This window comes from Dipteris shenzhenensis, chromosome 31 (assembly GCF_047967505.1).
Source record: "Dipteris shenzhenensis isolate YYH24624 ecotype China chromosome 31, Dip_SZ_1.0, whole genome shotgun sequence".
Lineage (NCBI taxonomy): Eukaryota > Viridiplantae > Streptophyta > Polypodiopsida > Gleicheniales > Dipteridaceae > Dipteris > Dipteris shenzhenensis.
The window spans coordinates 9,397,925-9,421,036 of NC_141626.1; the positions used below are offsets into that span (position 1 = coordinate 9,397,925).

The 23,112-nt window shown below is 43.9% G+C and overlaps 1 protein-coding gene across 4 annotated transcripts; it reads left to right on the forward strand.

The window, feature by feature from the left end:
• Positions 1 to 232: 232 nt before the first annotated feature.
• Positions 233 to 22,236, forward strand: LOC147881000 (uncharacterized). Of its 4 annotated transcripts, XM_087370187.1 has the most exons (9): positions 233 to 471; positions 615 to 703; positions 900 to 1,016; positions 1,178 to 2,290; positions 2,510 to 2,683; positions 3,270 to 3,386; positions 8,308 to 8,487; positions 8,567 to 8,613; positions 21,403 to 22,236. In XM_087370187.1, the coding sequence occupies exons 3-9, from the start codon at positions 921 to 923 to the stop codon at positions 22,205 to 22,207; spliced, it is 2,532 nt and encodes an 843-aa protein (XP_087226313.1). In that variant the 5' UTR covers positions 233 to 471; positions 615 to 703; positions 900 to 920; the 3' UTR covers positions 22,208 to 22,236. The 4 variants fall into 4 exon arrangements, with proteins under 4 accessions (XP_087226313.1, XP_087226310.1, XP_087226311.1 ...); XM_087370184.1 differs by lacking the exon at positions 615 to 703; XM_087370185.1 differs by lacking the exon at positions 615 to 703 and having other exon boundaries at positions 2,567 to 2,683.
• Positions 22,237 to 23,112: the final 876 nt, after the last annotated feature.

The window sequence follows — 23,112 nt, forward strand, 5'->3', positions numbered from 1 at the left end:
ATGCTTTTTCCTTGAAAGAGCCTAATTCTAATGTTTTTCCTATGATGCATGACATAATGATCCAAGGGAAAATGAGACATGCTATAAAGGCAATGTCACATCAATGGTTCTCAAGAGTGTGGGAAAGAGCACTTTGAGGTCTAGAGCATGGAGTTTCTATTTCCCATGGTGCATTTGCACAGCATAAGAGAAATAGCTATTTTTTAAGTATTTCCCTTCCATGACATAAGGAGAAGAATTTTGGCAATCTTGAGTCATAGAAATCCAAGTCTCAGTATTTGAGTCATCACCAAGATGTCATCAATGGGAGAATTTTGTGTACCAACACTCGAGAATAACTCGTTTCATTGGACTCCAAATCAATCATTTGCACTCAATCCGATCGATTTTCTTTCATGTTGCCCGAATCATGGTGCACAATTCCGTTCGTTTGATCGATTTGTGGAGCAGACAATCGTGTCGGCGCAATTGGTTAGTAGAATTCTTTGCTTCTATAGATTGATGATGAAGAATCTAGCTTTCCGCATGCAATCGTACATCGATTGCTCTGCACTGATCGTTTGTGATCGGAATTTGGCTTTTTGAACGATTTCTTGCAACCGAAATTCTTTCAGACCTTGGATTTTCGTCTGGAATTGTGCTCCTCCGGTTGTCGGCAGATGCCTGGCTCAATTGTCTCCCGACGAACGGTTCTTCACTTAATGTATAGTGAATTCAGTTCACCTTGTTAAGTTTTTTGCGTATCAAGTTCGAGAATCAGAAGCCACCGAGTTGTGGAATCGCTTACTCTGATTTCTATTTTTGCAATCAAGTCAATTCGACAAAAGAAAAGCTATTAGACGTGCTTTTTTGCGCTATCACTTGGCAAACACTAACCTTGGTGCTCTCTGGTTTCTCAGCCTCTGCTGTTTACCTTGCACATGCGCCCAATAGTAGCAAGCAACTGTGGATTTTGCAAGTTGGAGGTGCAGCACGACATGGATTATGAAATGGTTCTTCGAGAACTTTTTCCGCAGGTTAATTCATTCCTCAAAGGTTTATCAACAATCGTTTGTTATAGCTCAATCGAATATGAGGCGCTTGCTCCTTTTTTGCACGCCCTTTTGGGTTTTAAGCTGTGGGTGTATTCCTACTAGGACAGACTTCTAAATCTCTCTACCCTATTCTTTTTGTGCAGACTGATGCTAGACTTATAAAGGCCATAGTGCTTGATGGCGATGACTTAGAATCTGCCGTGGATTTTCTTGTCGAGGAGGGTGCCCGATCTGATGGGATGAAATCTCACCATCGGGTCGGAGAGAGCGGGCATTCATTGAAATCATCAATTATTCGTATTGACGAGACAGATATCTCACGCGAGGAATCAGTTACGCTTTCAGGGGAGTCAACCGATACTTCTGTACAAACGGAGATGAATTCTGCGCCTGAAAGTCGAGCTGAAGAACTTAATGAAGTCAATGGTGACAAGCACGAGGAGTCCATTGTCTGGAAAGGTGGACTTAGAAGCCCTCTGCCTTTGATATCTGTAAATGGCTACCATACAGATAACACTGAGAGGTTCAGTGAGTGTGGAAATAGAGGCAAGCTTTCATCTTGTCTTTTGCAGTCACATTGTGCAAGAGGATGTGGAGAGGAAATTCTTCACTCGTTCAATTCAAACTCGTCCCTGGAAAGTGATTATTTTGGACTTTTCACTGAGAAGAATTGTGATAGCGGAGCTCAGGATGGCAATGTTTCATTAGGTCAAAGTGCTTCTTTCCCTCCTACAAGTGCGCAGCTGCAACCCTACAATTTTTTTCCATTCTCAGAGCAGGGTATGGGATTGCACACTTCAGTCTCGGAGCAGCAGCAATCAAGCACTCAACAGTTGGAGACGATTGAAATCCCCTCAGCAGAATTGTTGATAGCTTTGGAACAACAGCCATTGAATGATGGAACATGGGAAAAGGTCAACCTCGAGAAATTTGCATCACCTATTCCAGCAGATGTGAAGAGTTGTAATTCCAAGGGTCCGAAGACACAAGAAGCGGCCAGTGCCCCTACGCATTGGGAGAGGATTGCATGGGAGTTCTCGTTAGGCTGTCTCAAAGATGGTCCTTTCACATCAAGCAATGAATCTTTCGAAACAGTTAGTCACGTTAGTAGTCCCAAACCCACTTACGATCACAGTGTTAGTGGAGAGCTTGCTTATGATGATGGTGTGGCTCGGGGAACTTCAAATGAATCCAGTAGGCACAATGTAAATATTGAAGATTTGGATGAACAATTTCATGCAGCACGACGTGACAAAGTAAGTCTTCAAAATTGTTGGATTTGTTTGACCACCTGGAGATCTTGATTGTCCTTAAAAAAAATCCAAGCACTCTTTATCATGACTGTGATTCATGAACTAACGGATTCTCAAGCTCAAAGCTATTTTGAACTTTTGCTGGTAGTTGTATGAGCATACCATGTGGCTCATCTGAATGATTTGGTTTAATAGTTATCAGGGCTGTGTCTGTTCGATTAGGAGAATTTGCTTAGAGAGATTGAAGATATTCACTTACTGAGGGTAAAAACTGAGAAGGAAGAGGCTAATGCTGAGCACGCAAAGAACGAGGCTTCAAAGGGGGGCTTAGATACTTTACTAAAGATAGAGGAGTTGCGACAAAGACTTGCTAAAATACGAGTGGACAATGAAATGGTAAGCTCTTTCTTAGTATTTCCTGGTCTGTCATTATTGGTTTTGCTCATTATAATACATGTTGGATGCTAGTTTTCCTAGTTGGTTTAATTATCTCCCATGAGTTAAGAATCTTAATACGAGTCTTCATACATGGTTTAATTATCTGCTACGAGTTAAGAATCTCAAGTCCAACTAAAGCTATTAGGGATTGCGACAATTACAGGTATAACTAAAGTTGGACAATGGTGTGCAGGCTAGGAGTTTTTGTTGATGATTGCACGTCATGAAATTCCATTTGGTGACTTCCCTGTCAGATCTGACTTGTAGCTTAGACAGTTGCTTAGGACCGTAGTGTCATTGATAAAAAAATGTAGGGCTAGTTTATTACTTTTACCCTGACAGCTGTTTCTCTAAGTTTTCAAAGTTGGTGGTATACGATGCATATCTTTTAATGGATAAGACCTATTTGTCTGTCATAGATTCAGGAAGTATGATCATCCAATGAGCTAGAATTATTTTCTTGCTTTAGATCTAAAGTTGTGCATCTAATTCACTGTCATTCGTTGCTCATTCCACAATTGTTTTTGTTTTACTCTTTGAATAGCGTGCTGCAGAAATATGTGGCGAAAAAGCTGTTTTGTCCACAGAAGCACAGGAGCTAAATTCACGATTGGAGGAGACCAGGGTTGAGCAAAATAAAGCTCTCACCACGATCAATGAGGTAAGTTTTGCACACTATTTGGCTATGGAATATAGTGAAACATTGAGAGGAAGTGCTTGTTTGTTGTCATAATATCTTGAGAATCAGCAACTGAATGATAATAGTCACTAATTCCGGATAAGGCTGCAGCTACCTGAGATGGATGGACAGCTCCACCCTGTATGTGAGAAACCCAAATCTGTAAAATATCCTCCGTGAGGCTCTCCTCTGCATAAAAAGCATCCGGAATCCTGACACTGGCAGAGCGTCCTCTCCGATGAGGCTCAAGAATCTGCAACACCACTGGAAAATGATATGAGGTGGAAACCCCAGTAGAAATGCATACAGATCCTCCTCTGTCAAGTGCCCAATCGTCTACATAAAATCTGTCAATCCGTGCATGAATGGGCATGTGTATTCTCCTGTTCGACCAAGAGTACAGGAGTGATTGTGGCATAATATGAAAGGCATCATCCAACCAAGTGTCTCTGCCACTGAACTGAAAGAGAAAGGCATCCCAGGCTGCCCTCTCCAAAGAATGAATTCCACCTTGTCTGCCTCCCTTTTTGTCTGAAGGCAACTCAACCATGTTGAAGTCGCCACCAATGATCCAAGAATCTGCAATGGGGGCCCAAGAGAGTAACTCCTTCCAAAAGGAGATCCGCTCCCCTCTGTTGTTGGGAGCATAAAGATTGAGAAGACCAATCTTACGCCCTCCAATCAAATTAATGATCCATTGAGCTCTAGAAGGGGAGATAATACCATGACCAGCAACCAAGGGGAGAATAGAAAGAGAGACCGAAATGCAAGTACCTCCCCTTGTGCCCATAGCAGGCGACTAGAAGGTATGTCCTGAAAGCAGTTTGCCAGAGCAATCACTGGCATCCAGCTTGTGTTCTTGGATAAAAAGGATATCAATAGCACCTCCGGTGACGCCTGGATGAAGCTGGTTCCGGATCAGCTGCCTACGGCGATGGTGTGGAACTTCGCCTAGGCCCTGTATGTTCCAGCTGACTATCCCTTGACAGGAGGATGCTAGATGGAAAGGCTTACCCGACCTAGTAGAGGAGACCAGCTTCCCCTGGGCCGAAACACTCCTGCTGAGGGCAGGAAACTCAACAGGTGAAAGGATCCCCACACCTGCTGAAAGGGAGGCCTTGTCAGAAGGAATCCCAATGACTGGGACCCCTAAGGTGGAGGGCACAAACTCCTCGTCATCCATGAAAGTCGCCGAATCTGCCAGTGCCGAAAAAGAATTCCTGATAAGCAAGTCTGGCCGAGGAGTGCGAAGAAGACTTACACTCGTGGAAGATGGAGGAGAAGGACCTCCCAGGCCTCTATCAGCAGAACTGGAGCTGGGGGTTGAGGAGGCCTGTGGCTGGGGTGAAGAGGAATCAGGAGCCCTCATCTGCGCCTGCACTTTATCGGTTGTCTTGACTGTGGCAGAAACAGTCTGCGGGGAAGAAGTACCTGTAGTCCCCTCGTGGTCAGAAACCAAGGGGTCAGAGACCAAAGTGACTGGGGCTGGTGGATCTAAAGGCCTCTCTTGATGTGGAGCTGTAGTGTCTGGGGCTGCAACAACATCCACCTCTGGAGTCTGGAAGGTGTCTGTCTGAACAGGATCAAAAGTCTCCTCCTGAGGTAAGGGAGCCGCTCTGATAGCTCTCCATCGTGGTACTGGGTGTGCTGCGGGCATTGGGCGCCCTGCTGCCCCTGGTGGTCCTGGGGTGCGCGAAGCAGGGCGCCCTGTTGCTCTTGGTGGTCCTGGAGTGCGTGGTACAGGATGCTGGGGAGGTGCAGTCGTGGTAGTACGTGAAGGAGCCGCACCAGAAGACCTCTTGGGTCTTTTTCTCTTCCTTGGGCAGTCTCTAGCAAAGTGCCCAAGGGTGCTGCAAATCTTGCACTGGTCCTGTCTACCTGAAATCTTGACTCTCTGTCGAAAGAGAGAGCCGTCTGGACGCTGAAGCATAATGTGGTCATCTGAGATGTTAGGGTCAGAGACAATGACCCTAACACGAGGCACCCCGTCTGCACTGACTGCCTCTGCCAAGGAAGAAGGCATGCCAGGAAGGGAGGGAATCTCCGTGACCACTCCGAATGTGGCTCCGATAGTGGCAAGCAGTCGATGGTAGACCTGAGGAAGACCAGGAAACCTAATGAACAGTGATGTGACCTGCCTGTCCTCCTCGACCGGATCGAAGCCCAAGGTGTAGGGCAAAAGAAAGATCCTCCTCGAACCCAAAGCCAGGGGATTAGCTTTGAGAACAAGGGTTGTGGACTTGTGGGAGTCGAAAACCACTTGGAAGAATCCACGTCCCAAAAGTCGAATATCCCTGAGGTGAGGGGCGAGGTCTCCTGGTAACGCCGCCAGCATCCAGTCTCTAGCCTGTGATCTGGAAGGGTGTGACCCAAAGATGCGGGCGAAAAGTGATGTGGAGCCCTCTAATTCCACATCTTTCTTGAGCTGCTGCAGCTCGTCTTCTGAAAACATGACGGTTCTCGCGGCCGGTGGAGGTGGACAGAGATTGGCTGAATGGGGATTTATTCGCCAATCGATGTGAAAAGGCCGATTCCAACACTGAAAAAGCTCCGTCCATGAAACTACTGCCCACGACGCCCTGAACGCGGGGGCAGGAAGAAGGAGAAAGAGAGGGTAGGAGAGAGGGGAAGGGAAGGGAAAGAGAGGGGCAGGAAGAAGGAGAAAGAGAGGGGAGACGGAGGTACGCTGAGGGGGAGGCGTGGGGAGCTGAGATAGGGAGGAAGGGGGCGGGGAGGGAGAGGGAGGAGGTTTTTTTTTTTTTTTACTTTTTTTTTTTTTCCCCGGGGGGGGTTCACCTTGGGGGGGAGAGCGCCGGGGGGGGGAGGAGTGGGGGAGGGAGGGGGGGAGAGCGTGGGGGAGGGAGGGGGGCGGGGGAGGAGAAGGGGGCGGGGGGGCTGGCGGGGGAGAGGGAGGGCGGAGGAGAAGGGGGCAGCGGTGAGGGAGAGAGCAGCGGGGGGGGAGAGGGAGGGCGGGGGGGGGGGGGGGGGGGGAGAGGGAGGGTGGAGAAGAAGGGGGCAGTGGGGAGGGGGGCAGCGGGGGAGGGGAGAGGAGAAAGGGGCAGCGGGGAGGGGGGCAGCGGGGGGGGGGCTGGCGAGGGAGAGGGATGACGGGGGAGGAGAAGGGGGGCGGGGGGGACTGACGGGTGGGGGAGAGGTTGGGCGGGGAGGGAGAGGTAGGGGGTAGCGGGGGGGGGGAGAGGGAGGGCGGAGAGGAGGAAGGGGAGAGGGAGGGTGAGGGAGGAGGGAGAGGGGGCTGGCGAGAGGGGAGGGAGAGGAGGAGCAGCGAGGGGGGGAGAGGGCGGGGCAGCGAGGGAGAGGGGGCTGGCTGAGAGAGGGAGAGGGAGAGGGAGAGGGGGCTGGCTGAGAGAGGGAGAGGGGAGGGCAGTAGCTCACGGGGAGGAGCAGCAGCTCAGGCGCTTGTGTGCAACCTTTCCTCTAGATCTGATTAGACATGATATTTTCAGGTGCACTGTCTACTAACTTAGCAACAGACACACAATAGAACAAGTACTGACCCCTGAGAAGATCCTGCTAGCTGAATCTGCATCTGTTTGGCTTTGGGAGTTCCCTCCATCTCCACGTCGCACTCTGAGATCACCATCTCAGCCATTCGACGGTTATGGACAATCTTTCCACTGATGAGGTTGAAGGCATCCAAAGCACAAGCCTTCTCTCCTTGCTTTCTCTTTTGCCTCTGGGGTCAAAGAAGATTTTGACCAAGCCTGGGCTACCATTGGAGTTACTTTTCTTTTCACCCCAATGGTGGTGTTTGGTTTAGAAGGAGTCTCAATTGGTTTTGTTTGCTTGGCTTGGCCACTAGGCTGTGAGACACTTTCTTTACTAACCCACTTCTTCTTGAACCCACTCTTCTTCAGGTACTCATACCGAGTCCCAGCCTGCACAAATCCACTTGGTATGTTCCCTTCGGCATCTTCATAAGGCTATGGCAATTGCTTCATCTAGAGTGTCCGCGTACTTAGCTCGAACTTCGATTTTGATTCTATCATTCAGTCCAAAAATAAAATCCTTTACTTATATTGGCTAAAGAAGAGGTTCATTAACTTTCATTACATTCTCGAAAATTTATCAGTGTATTCAGCCACTGATGAATTTCTTTGACGAAGGTTTCTATACTGATCCCAAGCTTGGGATGCTTCATTAGGAGGTAAGAAATGTTTTCTAAATTCTTTCTTGAACCCCTCCCAAGTAGTGGATGCCATATCATCTCTTTGCCGTTTTATCCACCATCTATCCACTGTCTCATTGATGGGTGGCCTCGTGGATTTTCTTTATGCCATTCCTGATTTCACAAATGGTGAAAGTCTCTTTCCATTTGTGCAACTAGGCTTCTATGACATCAGAGCTACGGTCAGCAGTCATCCGACCAGAATACTTTTTTGGCCTATAATACTTGGAATGTAGCGGTAAAGGTTTAATTCACCAAGGGCTAGCTCATGCTGTTTTCTTAGCTCAATTCTTATATTATGAACTCTCAAAAAACTATTTACATTTTGTTTCATAATCTTGTATAAAGCCCGTGTTCTTTTAGATTCAAGGGAATGTTTTTGTAAGTAACTTCCTGTAGGATGTTCTCAAAGCTTTACTCTTGGATTACTATAATCTAGATGAATGATACTTTTAAATTCATTGTAAGCGATATGACTCACGTGGAGTTTTGTTATATTGATATTGGATGTTCTCAAAGCTTTACTCTTGGATTACTATAATCTAAGTGAATTATACATTAAAAATCTATTGTAAGTGATATCATGCAATATACTCACGTAGAGTTTTGTTATATTCTTATTTTGTTTGGAGGGCCATGTCTTTAACTTCTACATAAAGTCCTATTGATGTTTGCTCTTTCTAATATCTTTCTTTACTATTTGTTTCTTGGTTGTAGATTCGATCTTGTCTTCTAGCACGACTAGAGATGGCAATTAAAGAAAGATATAATGCAAATGAGGAGAAGGAAAAAAGGGAGCAAGGTGCTCAAGAGCTTCTATCGATCGAAGAAGCCAGCCTTCAAAAGGTTGATCAAGAGTCTAGGGACCTTGATATAGAGGCGGAAGCATGCACAAGGGTGAGTGGTAATCACTCTTGGTTGATTTTAGTTGTACTCCTCCTATAACCTGACATATTTTTGGGATGTGCACTTGCAGTTGAGGGAATTTCTTATCGATCGTGGCACCCTTGTTGACTCAATACAGTAAGTGGCTTGCAATTTTGACATCCTCTATCATGGATCATAACTTAATATGCTTTTTCTGTTGCTTTAGAGGAAAAAAATTTCCCTCTCAGTGTGATCCAGGGTTTCTTGCTATAGGCTTTGTCATTCTCCCTAGTGCCTTTTAAGCACTTGCTTCTTCTACAAGGGCTTGTATTTGTGTGTGTGTGTGAGAGAGAGATAGTCGATACATCCAGGCGGATACCACTGGTTGGTTGCAATAGAGTGAGGATGAAGATGATTTTGGTGAGATGTATGATAGCTGAGGTGGTATGTGTATTGGGTGTCTTGGACTGAACTAGAGAGTTTGCAAGTTTTTGTTAGTAGTTCTGGCCCGCTCTCATCAGAATTGTGAAGGAAAGAGGTTATATGTTTGTGTCAGGTCTTGCCTTGCTGACAGGCACAAAGAGTGGCATTGGTTGATCCTTGTCTTTTTCTCTGAAATGAACAGTTAATGTGTTGTTTTCCTTCACTCTACCTATCATTGCCTGCCCAGAACATTGGTTTCAGCAAAGATAGAAGGAGCATAACTTGGGATCAAATGTCATTCACAAGTTATCAAGTGCAACTCGTTAGCATCCAAGGGCAGGAGTCGCGGAGCCTAGAAAGAAAGGAAGGGATGAAGCAAGCAGCAATAAATCAGCACATTCAAGACATGATATCAACTATAGATCACAGTGGAAGTAGTAATATAAATTCTGAACAACAAGGGATCGCCACATGCATATGGAAAAGGTGCATGCAGTATTGTAGTCTACTTGAAGAGTCTACTTGAAGAATAGAAGTCGTTGTATCTAAGGATTCAGATACATAAAGCCTCAACCAGTCGTTTACTGGTCTATCCACTTGGATATGCGAATAATCAAAGCTTATAGGTTATGAGACCCAATAAAAGACAAATGTCATCTCAAGTGATGCTATCATGGATGAGAGTGCTATGATCAAACCAAAACAACAACTATTACAACACAACCGTGTGTCCTATATATATATACACAACCAACAGTCAAGAAACAAAAAATGACAAGTATAAAAAGAGGCGCTAATTCAAGAAGTTGGAGAGACAGGCGATCAGGTAAAGATCACATTAGTAGAGCTTCTATAGAGGGTCAACTAGAGAGAGAAACTAGCTTGATTGGACTTATTCTAGTCTTACAAAGGTATATATAGCTTGATAGATTGATCTTGAAGACAAGTTTAACTGCAATCTGCATGCTGTACGTGCTTTTTCTCTCACAGATAAAATACTGCAAACACTCTCTCTTGCTCTCCCTCTCGCTACAAACACACTATGGCCCAGGACAATCGTCGAGCAGGACCCCCCCGAAGGTTTTTATTCATGAAGAGAATCTGAGTACAAGAGTTCAGCATGGAAGCTGTTCTTACAAATTCCAAATGTGATTCCTTTTTACAAAGAGCTTATGACTCAATATTTTGGCAACATGCCAAGTGTCAAAATATCTAACTAAAACTTAGTACATGCCACAAAGGGCAATCTCTAGGGTCTTCGATGTTCCTTGGTCACATGAACATCTTCTGGTCGCTTGCTAAGCTCCTTAGCGCTTGGGAAATCAACCCTTCTTAGTACCTGCAACAATTAATTATTAGCGTTGTTGCATGCAAATAATAAACTGTGGACTAATCCTAGTCACGGTGGGCATCCCCACTGAACACATGTGCGCACAACATAAAACATCTCTCTAGTTGACCAAGGTCAACCCTCTTGATCATGATTAAGGGGCTTTGACCAATGGTCGAGGCGTCTTAATTATAATCAAGTCTTTCCAACCGAAGTTGGCACAACTCTCCAACCGATGTTGGCACATCTTGGTTAACTGTAGTTAACCCTCTTGGCGCATGCCAAGTCTCGTTGACCGAAGTCAACACTCTTTGACCGTAGTCAGCTCTCTGGTTCTCTTGTTAACTGCACCTAACCCTCTTGGTAATAAACCAAGTCTCCCCGACCAAAATCAGGCTTACTTGTCCAGAGTCAAGTATCTTTGACCATTAAAAGAACTCTTTTGACCATAATTAACCTAGATGGAAAACTCTTTAATTATGATCAAATAAATGCTAGCCTTCGTCATGCCCTTCACCTCCGGAGTATCAACAAAAACTCAGTAAGTCTTCGTATAAATGGATGCTCAAGTATGTGTGGGTGTGTGGATTTGTATGTGTGAGAGCATATTTTAATACTATGGTCTACACCCACTGTTGGGCGCTGATGACATCAATGGGGATGTCATACATTGTGGTGACATCCCCTCGGCTTCTATTCAATTGACCTCATCTGAAAAGCTTCCTTGTAAACATCCAAAAGCTGTGGATGATCGGACGACATGTCTTCATCCATCCACTTGGCATCCAATGCCGTATAATTCTTGAATTTTACAAGGTACTTGTAAAATTCCTTGCCCTGAGGGCCTTTGACTATAATATGGTACACAATTTGCTCTGGCTAAAGAACCTCCTCTAGCTCATCCACTTCTGGTGGATCCTCTGCTATTGGCTCTGTAGACTCTGGTTCTTGGAATTTCTTTAGAAGACTCACATGGAAAGCATTGTGAATCCTCCAATGCTCTGGCAATGCCAACCTGTATGCAACCTCATTTATTTCTTCTCTAACCCTGAAAGGACCATAGTACTTGGGAGATAACTTTGCATACACTTTCTGTTCGCCTTTAAACTTGCGGAGCCTAGCTTTCTCAAACTTCAAAAGTACCCAATCCCTTTCCTTGAGATCTAACTGCCTCCTATGCTTATCTATAGCTCTTTTATGCTTTTCTTGCGACCTTTCAATTGCTGTCCGGACTTGGCTGAAAGCTGTTTGGAGGTCTCTCACAAACTGATCAGTTGCAAATATTTCATCTTTGGTCCTTAGGATAGGTGGTAGAATCACCTTCCCATAGATGAACTCAAAGGGGGCTTTCCCTGTAGAGCTGTGAACTGTATTATTGTAAGCAAACTCTACCAATGGTAGGTACTTTTCCCAATCTGAACCTTGGTCACCCACGTAGCATTTTAGCATATCCAATGCTATAGAATTTGCTACTTCACTTTGACCATCTGGGAATGGAAAGAAGAAGAAAAATTCAGATTCGTCCCCATATTATCAAATAAAGCTCTCTAGAATAGACTGGGCATTCTGGGATCTCGATCACTGACAATGGACTTAGGCATACCATGGTGCTTAAAGATCTATGCCATGAAAAGCTTAGCCATATGATCTGCCTTTATAGTTTTGCGACCCGGAATGAAATGAGCTTGCTTGCTGAATCTATCAATGATAGTGGAAATCCCATCATTCCCTGACTTTGATCTTGGCAAATAAAAAATGAGGTCCATTGCAATACTTTCCCACGGCGCGTGAGGCACGGGAAGAGGCATAAGTAGGCCAGGTGCCTTTCATCTATCATACCTCACTTTCTGACATGTAAGGCATTCAGTAACAAACTGATGTATATATTTCCGCATCCCTGGCCAAAAGAAATACCTCTCTAGTGCTTGAGTTGTTGCCGTGATTCCTCTATGCCCAGCATAGGGAGGTGCATGGCATTCTTCCGAAATCTTTTTCCTCATCTCTTGGGTGATGCATAGGCAGTCATCTTTCATTAGATACCGATCTTTCAGGGAATAGTAACTAGTGGACTGCCCCACTTGCATTTGCTGTAAAATCTCACCAAAATCTGCATCATTAGCATATTTCTCCCTCATGTCTTCCAGGTCCTGATGATAAGTAATAGTTACCTTGTTTACCTGGGGTTTTCGGGACAAGGCATCTACCACTCTGTTCCGAACTCCTGGAGTATGGACAATCTGAAAATGATACATTGACAGCATATTTGCCCATTTCATATGCTTCTCGGAGAGTTTTGTCTGAGTTAGAAAATATCTTTAGTGGTCTGTTTTAACTGTAAAATCTGCACCCAAAAGATAATGCTTCCATGTATGGATGGCATGAATTATAGCCAGCAACTCTTTCTCATAGATTCCCAGATATCTCTCTGCATCCCGGAGTCTCCTGCTCTCATAGGCTACTACATGACCATTTTGATGCAATGCAGTCCCAATACATTCCCCACAAGCATCACAATCCACATCAAATGGCTGATACAAATCTGGAACTATTAAGATTGGCTCTGTGGTCAGCCTCTCTTTGAGTGTGGTGAATGCTGTCTTTTGTGGAATTCCCCATTTGAAAGCTGCATTTTTCTTAGTAAGATCGTGGAGTGGAGCGGCTATATCCGCAAAATGCCTGATAAATCTTCTGTAGTAAGAACACAGGCCTAGGAAACTTCGGACTTCATTCACAGATTTCAGCTCTGGCCATTCTTGAATGGCTTGGATCTTTGCCGGATCAATCCGTATCCCATCTTTGGATATTATATGTCCCAAGTAATGGATCTCTTCCAGGAAGAATTCACTTTGCTTGCTATTTGCATAGAGCTGGTGATTTCTTAGCTCTTGGAACACTGTGGCAAGATGTTCCTTATGCTCTTCTTCAGACTTAGAAAAGACAATTATGTCATTGAAGAAGGTACCAGTGAATTGCCTGTAGGGTCGGAAGATGCGATCCATCATCCTATTGAAAGTAGCTGGGGCATTAGTTAATCCAAAAGGCATCACCAAATACTCATATAACCCAAAAGTAGTGTGGAACCCTGTCTTGTGTACATCCTGAGGCTGTATCCTCACTTGGTGATAGCCACTCTTTAAGTCTATCCTGCTGAAAACTGAAGCCCCATTTAACTGATCCAGCACATCATCAATGCGCAGAATAGGGAATCTATTCCTGATGGTCATTTTGTTCAGTGCGCGGTAATCGACGCACATATGGAATGAGCCATTTTTCTTCTGTACTAGCAGTACAGGGGAACAAAAAGGAGAGGAACTGGGCTGAATCAGCCCCTTGGACAACAAGTCCTGCACCTGAGTCATAATCTCCTCTCGCTGAGTTGCACTAACTATGTATGGGGGCCTATTGGGTGGCTCGCTGCCAGGAATGAGTTCTATGCCATGATCCTCAGGTCTCTCAGGGGGTAGCTCCCCTGGAAAAGCGTCCTCACTTATTTCAGCATGCATTTCCATATCTCGCTCTTTTACAAAAACCATGTAAGCTGAAACTGCGGACTTTATTTCTTTTCCAATAGAACTATTTGATACAGTGGGAATAGTTTCCCCTCTATTCCTAGCAACCACACGATGTACTTTGCCCCTATGTACAAACTCCAGCACTCTTTTAGGAAGAGTCAACTTCACTGCCTTGCGATGGAATCAAGGCATACCCAAGACTATATCATGATGTTTCAGTGGAGAAATGAAGAAGTCTTCTTGATCCACATAACTCTGTACATGAAGAAGGAGCTTCCCTATCAAGGGAGTGACTGGCAAAGGGTCCCCACAGAACATCTGGTCAGCATTCAGAGCACTGCCCAAATCCTCCGTCTTTATTCCCAGCCTTAGGGCTAGATCCTCTGATATAAAGTTATTTGGATCAAATAAAATCAGCGTATGCTGGTCTCTGACTTTGCCCCATGATAGCAGCAATTCTCGTTCCTCTGGGTTTGAAACATGACCTAGTATGTCAGGAATTCCTCCTACCATTGGCTTGTGCAGTCCCTGTGGGTTCTCTGCCGCTTTTCCCTTCGGAGTTGAAGGCTTTTTTGGGCACTGGGCAGCCACATGCCCCTCTTTGCCGCATCTGAAGCATTTACCCTCTTTCCTTCTGTACCAGTCAAGTGCAAACCAACCATACGAAGCTTTGAGGACTCACTGAAATTTTCCAGGCTGAAGGTAGCATCAAACTGCATTATGAACTGCGTTGCCTTTTCAGCTTGGCCATACTGACCATTGTAAGTGGCAAATCTTACTGACTTCCCACCGTCTTTGAATTCTTTAGTCTCTGCCTTCTTGCCGGACTTCTTCTTCTTCTTCTTCTTCTTCTTTGGCTCTGAAGATCCAGAAGAAGATGATGCTGAGGATGAAGAGGTAGAGCTAGAAGAAGAAGACGAACTAGATGAACTATGATGATGCTTCGCCTTTTTCCTCTTGGGAAGAGGACCTACTCTTTTCCTCTTTTTGCTGTCATTATGGCGATACTTCTTACTCTTTCCCAATTCTGAGATCTGCAAAGTCTCACACACACTGTGTATACAACTGATGCACTCAGCCTTTGCTTTTCCAAAGAGAAAATACCTCAACAAGAGGTGTATCGCATTCACAACTTGCACCAGTAATGGGCTGTCAATCAAAGCATGAACTCAAAACTGTGTGCCCTTTTTCTGGCTATTGCGAATGACATTCACAATGCATCTGTTTTCTCCTTTTTGAGCACAAAGGCATGCATGTCTTTACTTGTGCAAATCTATGATTTGTTTGCTTTTCTGACAGATAAAGTACTGACAGTGTAGCTTTTGACAGGATAAACTGTCTTTTTTTTTAAAATTAAAGTGTCTAGATGAGTAACCGGCTGGTTACACTAACCAAACCAACTGGTTCTGGTCTGGTTAGATTGACAGACTAGTTGGTCTGTAACTAGACCACTAACTAGAATAACTATCTGCTGAACTAACTGACTACAGTCTGTTTAGATTAACCAGACTGGTTAGCTATAGCTGTGCCTTTAACCAGAGTTAACACAAACTAACCACGGGTCTGCCACTTGGTTAACTGCCACATCAGCACTGTACTGCACTGTCTATCTGCCACATTAGCAGCCTGCTGGCTGCCACATCAACACCTTACAGTCTGCCAGATCAGCCTGCACATAGACTGACACGTCAGCTCTGCACCCCACACTACCAGGTCAACAGCTACTGCCACGTGTCAGCACCACGTCCACTTACATGTGTGCGTGACACGTCAGCACTACCATGTCAGCGACCTGAGACCGCGTGTCTGCCACATCAGCTTGGCGGCCATGCTGGTTGCCAAAGGTCAGAAACCTTGGGCTGAACAAAAGAAAAATTATACGCATGCAACGGAATCGTCTAGAGCATTGTGCGTCGTGCGTCGCGCCCCTCATTCACGAAACATGTTGACACAGCTTCTTCCCAAATAAATTTCTAGATACGCTGTGCAGCACCTCATTTTCTCACTTGACAGTCTGGCGTTGCCTCATTGCCTTCGCCATAATACCACGTCAAATTGTTCACTCCCGTGGCGCACACCCTGGGTAGACCTATATGGTGTCAAAAAGTTCCACCGGTGCTCACGCAAGGCGAAAAGTTAGCTTTCTGTAGGCAATTTTAACGCCATAGCATAGCCTCCTCGAGTACTATCGCCTTCACCAGGGCATGCAATTCGACGCAAGAAGCCCAAGATCACCATGAGTGTACATGCAATACCCAGACAGCTACGTCATTCGTGATTGCTTCCATTTGCTCTTACTCTCTATCAGAGGCATCCTTATGCCGTCACTATACGCTTTGCCTTAGTTCACGCCTTGCTGCTGGATCGTCACAGCCTAAAGAGGCCATGAGCCTTGGCTCTGATACCGATGCATGCCGTACGTGCTTTTTCTCTCACAAATAAAATACTGCAAACACTCTCTCTTGCTCTCCCTCTCGCTACAAACACACTAGGGGCCAGGATAATCATCGGGCTAGACCCCCCCGAAGGTTTTTATTCATGAAGAGAATCTGATTACAAGATTTCAGCGTGGAAGCTGTTCTTACAAATTCCAAACGTGATTCCTTTTTTACAAAGAGCTCATGGCTCAATATTTTGGCAACATGCCAAGTGTGAAAATATCTAACTAAAATTTAGAACATGCCACAAAGGGCAATCTCTAGGATCTTCGATGTTCCTTGGTCACATGAACATCTTCTGGTCGCTTGCTAAGCTCCTTAGCACTTGGGAAATCAACCCTTCTTAGTACTTGCAACAATTAATTAAAGCGCACCACCATGGCACCCATTAATTGTTAGCGTTGTTGCATGCAAATAATAAACTGTGGACTAATCCTAGTCACGGTGGGCGTCCCCAATGAATACATGTGCCTTAATTATAATCAAGTCTCTCCAACCGAAGTTGGCACATCTTGATTAACTGTAGTTAACCCTCTAGGCGCATGCCAAGTCTCGTTGACCGAAGTCAACACGCTCTGACCATAGTCAGCTCTCTAGTTCTCTGGTTAACCGCAATTAACCCTCTTGGTAATAAACCAAGTCTCCCCGACCGAAATCAGGCTTACTTGACCAGAGTCAAGTATCTTTGACTGTAGTCAATTCTTTGACCAGTAAAAGATCTCTTTTGACCATAATTAACCTAGATGGAAAACTCTTTAATTATGATCAAATAAATGGTTAACTATACTTTGACCTAGGATATGTTCATTGTGGTGACATTAGCCCTCATGGCAAAGGATGAGTGTGCAACTTGCAACCTTTGCAGAAACTTCTTAAGATGGGAACTTGGGAAATGAAACAGATTAAGAATACAATGGCCATCGAACATAGATATTGACAAATTTAGCTGAAGCACCATACATGCAAATAGATGTGCAGAATGCAGATGAAATATACAACAAAGATACAACAAGACTACAATGAAAGGTTGTGCACATGAATATATGACGAAACCTTTTTCCTGTTGCAAAGATGAGTTTTTTTCTGTTTTTGTTTTTGTTGCAAAGATGACTTTAGTTAGCTCATTCTAGAAAGTGATGTGTGGAAGGGATGGGGGCATGTTGGGGGACACAAGCGTAATCAGCTCATTGCATGTGGGCTCAAGACATCGATACTAAATATCTATGTCAGTTTATGTATTTGTACTTGTGAGCATTTGCGTTTCTTTCATTTTCATTAAATAGCCTCCATACTTTGCATGTGATCCAAGGTCCATTTACATGTTTTCATAGTTTCCTCTAGTCCTCCTCTATATACTTGGGGGGTTTGGTCTTGAAGGTGGCAATTGTGCTGTTTTCTTTGTCAGTTTTTTTTATTGGTGTACCTGTTATAAAAAGGGATATTGCCTTGGTGTGCTGTTTTCTCTGTCAGTGTTTTCCCTTGGTTATGCCTTATATAAAAAGGGATATTGCCCTGAGGTCTGGTTTGAATATTTTACCATCAAATCTATGTTCTTTCACATTGTGGATTGATTAAGAGGTAGTCAATGACATCACATCCGGTTGGACTTGCAGATATGCAGGCTTTTGTGCTGACAAAAACATGAAGCATACACATGCGCGCACACACACACACACAGATGTAGATGTACATCTCTGTGTGTGGGTGTGTGTACGTGTGTGTGTGTGTGTGCGTGCGTGCGTGCTTGAGAGAGAGAGAGAGAGAGAGAGAGAGAGAGATCCCAAGCTGAAGCAAGCGCGTGTACACATACACACACACACACACGCGCACACTTTTTTTGGGGGTTAATACTTATATTACTGCGTGGGAAACCTCAAGAAGAGGTAAAAACCCACCATGAAGTACAAAGAAGAAAACTGCAAAAGCCACACCTGTCTAGAAGAGACAGGAGATGCAGATAACAAGAAACCACAAGAGAAAGGAGGAAAATTTGAATTTATACGCGTCCAGGTGGCGATATAAAGATAATATCCTCCAAAGTGATCCCCTGTTTAATGAGAAAAGTATTGAGTAAAGTAGTAGTACCATCAATAAAATGCAATTTCTTTTGGCCCTTGTGATCCTTTTGACATAAGCAAGAAGGCAGAAGCGTTGAATCACCAGGTCAAACACACACACACGCACACATAGAGAAAGAGAGATGTAGATGTACATGTGTGTGTGTGTGAGAGAGAGAGAGAGAGGAACGCACACACACACATACGTAGAGAAAGAGATGTAGATTTACATGTGTGTGTGTGTGTGTGTGGAGTTCATTGTCTTGTGCCTCGTCCATAATTGATGCCAATGATAAACGCAAGCTTTCCAAATGGCAGACAAGGGCTAGAGTTAAGCCTCTGGTAGATAAGGGCTGTTTCTCAAAATCTTTTTTTCGGAATTTACATGCATATAGACAAAGTCAATCTATCATGAGAGTTAGAAAATCAGATGGTATTTGGAACGAGACTTTATCTTAGCTAGAAAAACAATGTCTGGATCATTTTCAGCTTCTTTTTTCTCAGCCATCTTCTTCTACTTCTCAGGTTGAATTGGCTCGGAGCAAATTTATTGATCTTGTCTCTCCTATTGTTTCTTTGCCAAAAGCTTTATTGTTGGACGTGTCTTTTTCAGATATTGAATTGGATGATGCTCTCAAACATTTGGGTAAACATAAATCCCCTAGTTGGGATGGTTTGACGATGGAATTTTTTGTAGCCTTCTGGGCTGAATGGAAGGGTCCAATATTAAAGCTCATTAATGTAGCCTGGCAGTATCAACATCTTCCTTCAGCTTGGAAGCATGGTCTGGTCAATCTTGTGCCCAAAAAACTCCTATGTGAGACTATGGCTGACTGGAGACTCATCACTTTGATGCCTGTTATATATAAACTTATTGCTAAAATGTTGGTTCACCGGATAAAGGATATTCTTCATGATGGTCTTCATCCCAGGCAATATGGTTTTGTTCCAAGAAGGAATATACATGATAATATCTCCAATACTCTCATAGCAATGGAATATGCTAGATATTCAGCACAAGATGTTTTGGTCATGCAGGTGGATGTGGCAAAGGCATTTGATACCGTACAGTGGGATTATGTCTCTCAAACCATGTCTAGACTTGGTTTTGGGCCAAAGCTAGTTAATGTCATTTATTGCCTTTACTCAGATTCCACTGCTCAATGCTTTATAGGGAATCATTTGTCTGAGTCTTGGACTCTAGAACGGTCAGTTCGACAGGGATGCTCTCTCAGTGCTTTGCTCTATGCTATTGCTTCTCATCCTTTGCTTCTTTATATGGATCATCTGGTTGATACTGGACAGCTAGTGGGGCTTTAGATTACTGGCTCACGGTCTTTCATTGCAGAGGCTTATGCAGATGATTCTTTCTTCATGCCAAAGAATTGTCCTCTGGAGCTTCGCTTATTGATGGATACCCTTTTTGATTTTGGGCTGGCAGCTGATCTAAATATTAATTTTTAGAAATCAAAACTCTTGCTCTTCTTTGGCCATTCATCCTGAGAACATAGTAAGACATTTGGATTATCCAATTGGCTGGAAAATCAGAAATAAGCAACAAATGTCTTGGGTATTCAAAAAAATTCAGGACAAATTAGAATATTGGAAGATCTCCACTTGGCCTTTGCATTTTCGGCTTTGAATTGTTCAGTCCATTGCTTTAGCTTATGTCCAGTTTTACCTGCCTTTACTACATTGGTCATCTCGAGATCTCTCCTCTTTGCTCTCCAAGGATGCATGGAGGTTTGAATATTCTAAACATCAAATTTCATGTGTTCGCAAGAAAGGTCACTATGCTCAAGATTTTTTTTCAGCAAGAGCAGCCATGGTCTATTATGTTGGCATTTTTGTGTGGCCAGATGCGCACAAATGCTTATGGGCATTGGCTCGTTGATCCATGGGAAGTAGTACTTGGCAAGTTTCAAGGTAAAATACTTGGTTGTCCATTTTCTACTGCCTTGATTCAGGATTGGAAGCAGGTGCTCTCTTGCATCAAACGGTCTCCCCATCCTGCTTCTATAGCTTCATCTCTTCGACTGGAAAGCCTTCACTGGAGTGCTTTTTTTTACTCTCCTCTTGTTGTACAACAACCAATCAGGGCTTACAATCTAATGAAGTTGGGCATCCGGTTCATTGATGATGTGATAGATACTCAGGGACATATTCTCTCTTTTCCGGCAGCTTGTCAACAATACAATCTTGGGATGCATCATAGACCCACATATGGAAAGTTATTGCAGATCTCTTACTCCCTTTTGTTCCGATTCCATCATTGGAAGTAAGAGACAGGCTTCAAGATTGGCATCTTTAGTCTTCAAATCCAGGCTTATCCTCTCAACCTTTGCATTTATTGACTTCCATACAGGCTTATAGATTGATTTTACCTCCTCCATGGATTGCTCATCATGCGAATTCTCTTTGGCATCTGAATAAGTCTTTATCTTGGTGGAAAGGAAAATTGAAATTGATATGGAAGTTGAAAATGCCATTAAAGTAGAGACTCTTTTTCTGGAGATGCATTGTTGGTATTTTTCCAGTGGTAGTGAAATTGGCTCAAAGAAGGATTGCCTCTCCTCTTTGTCCAAGATGTCATCATGCTCCTGAGAGTATTCAGCACTTATTGTGGTTTTGTTCATATTCCAGAGACCTTCTGGACAAGATCTCCTATTTTTTATATCTCAGATTTCCAGCACACAGGTTCTCGAGGTTTTTCTGGATGTTTGGTAGATTATCAGCTTCTTTGTCCCAGTATTCTCTTTTCTTCCATTGGATCAGATATTGGGCCTTATGGACCCTCTGGCTTCAGCGAAATCATGCATTTCTGAATTCATCTCTTCAGCACCCTTATGAGTTCTTCCGGGCCTCATTGCGGCAGTCCTTATATGATGCCTTGCATGAGGAGGATTTGGATGTCTCTTGCATTGAGCTTTTCTTTTACTGTTTCTGATGGATAGGGCATTGGCTCTTTTCTCGAGCACTGCCTTGTTGTAAAATGGATGTTTCATAATATAATGTTCTTAGTTTCACCAAAAAAAAAAATGTGTGTGTGTGTGTGTGTGAGTGAGAGAGAGAGAGAGAGAGAGAATGAAATCTGGTTTCACTAGAAATGTGTGTGTGTGTGTGTGTGTGTGTGTGTGTGTGTGTGAGAGAGAGAGAGTGACCTTTTTTTGTGTTGCCCTTCTCAGGGGAGAAATGGCAGTTCTTTATGAAGATGTTGAAACTTTCAAAAAACAGGTCGAGGAAGGTATTCTGTTGGCTAGTAATCACTCTTTAAGCATGAACCATGTATCCAATTTGACAGAGGAGTTTCCATTTAGCCCCGAAAAGTATAGACAGAATAGTGCTACGTCCAGCCAGGACTTGCAAAGGATGGCATTTAACCAGGCTGAGACTGTTACAGAAGGCAGCACAATGGCACTAGCTGGGTCAGGATCAAGCTCATGTAGATCATTGAAATATTTTATTACCAGAACCTCCAGTTGCTTTAATTCTGATGGTACTGCATCTATTCATAGTGCCATTGGTGTTGAGGACTTAAACATTGGCATGCTAGAACTACCCATTGGTTTTGATGGCTTAAATAGTGGCGTGCTAGAACTATCCAGTGGAGACCAGGATTTGCAAGCTGTAGAATCTGCATTGTGTACAGATTACTTCTCACCAAACAATAGTGTGGTCGATGCAACCTCTGAGAAAGCAGTGTCTCATAATTTCGACACAGATACTGTGAATGCCAGTTGCGTGGAACATATGCACATTGAGAATGGGCTTGATGATCTGCACATCCATTCAGAGGACGACAAAGGTCAGAAATTAGTGAAAACAGCTAGTAATGCTACTGATGATCTTCAAGGATGGCATATCCAGTCAGAGGATGACGACTGGCACATGCTAGGTACACAAAAGGCAAAGAAGGGGTCCCTTTCCGGGAGCACCTCCAGTTCAATGAATGCTCAATTAATGGATAAAGTTGTTTGGGAAACTACTTGAATAAAGGTTCACATTTGGAGGACTGAGTAGGAGTTATGAGAAAAATGTTGACAGTCATACTTTTGCCTCAATTTAGAATTTCAGTATTTCTAGCATGTACAGGACTTGATTGATACCCTTCCATTATTGCTCTTGAATGTATATAGTCATTTTATTGTGACACACTCTGGACCTCTCCAGTATTTACTCATTACATTTTGTTGATTTGTCAATGGTGACTTTTACATAAATCTGTTACATTTTCTCATGTGTACCATACTGTGCAGAAAGGATTGCGCTTGTGGCTAAATGTAAGCATCTCAGATTGATAAAGCATATCCTCTAAGAATGAATCGCTCCACTTTGCTTTGGTAATTTAAACATAGCATCCGTTTGCAGAAAGTTTGTTATTTGGAGGGTGAAACTCAGTATTGGAGGATAGGTAAACATGGTTCTTTGGTTCATTAGAGATTGTGAAGAATAGCACTAGTGTCATTCTCCCCTTGCAATGGGGAGACTAGTGCCATGCTTCCCTTGGGAAAAAAAGAGAGGACACGTGGCAGCTTAGAGGAGAAGAGCTTGCCATGTGTCACAAAGAAGGGGGATGGAGGCTTTGCAAGGGGCAAAGTCAGAAATGAGAAGAGGCAGCTTTGCGAAGGAGGAGATGGAAGGTCACTCATTCAGGTCGGAACTGCCCATCACAGTGTCCTTCGAAGGCTCCTTGCCAATCATCCCTCCAGTGTTGATCTTCACATCATCTGTAAGGAAGAGTGTGGAGGGAGCAGCTTGCTTTTTTCTCAAAAATACCTTGTAGACGGAAACTGGGCGGCCTTGAGATAACCATATCAGGATCCACAGGAGTGGAAATTTGTGCTGGGCTTCATTGGTGTGGAGGGACATATATCTTGCAAGAAAATGAGAGGACC

Excerpts from the sequence above, each read along its gene's own strand:
- LOC147881000 (XM_087370184.1), top strand. The coding sequence starts at position 295 with ATGTCATCAATGGGAGAATTTTGTGTACCAACACTCGAGAATAACTCG. Across the intron at positions 1,017-1,177 it reads TTCGAGAACTTTTTCCGCAG|ACTGATGCTAGACTTATAAA; the intron begins GTTAATTCATTC and ends CTTTTTGTGCAG. Across the intron at positions 2,684-3,269 it reads TACGAGTGGACAATGAAATG|CGTGCTGCAGAAATATGTGG; the intron begins GTAAGCTCTTTC and ends CTCTTTGAATAG.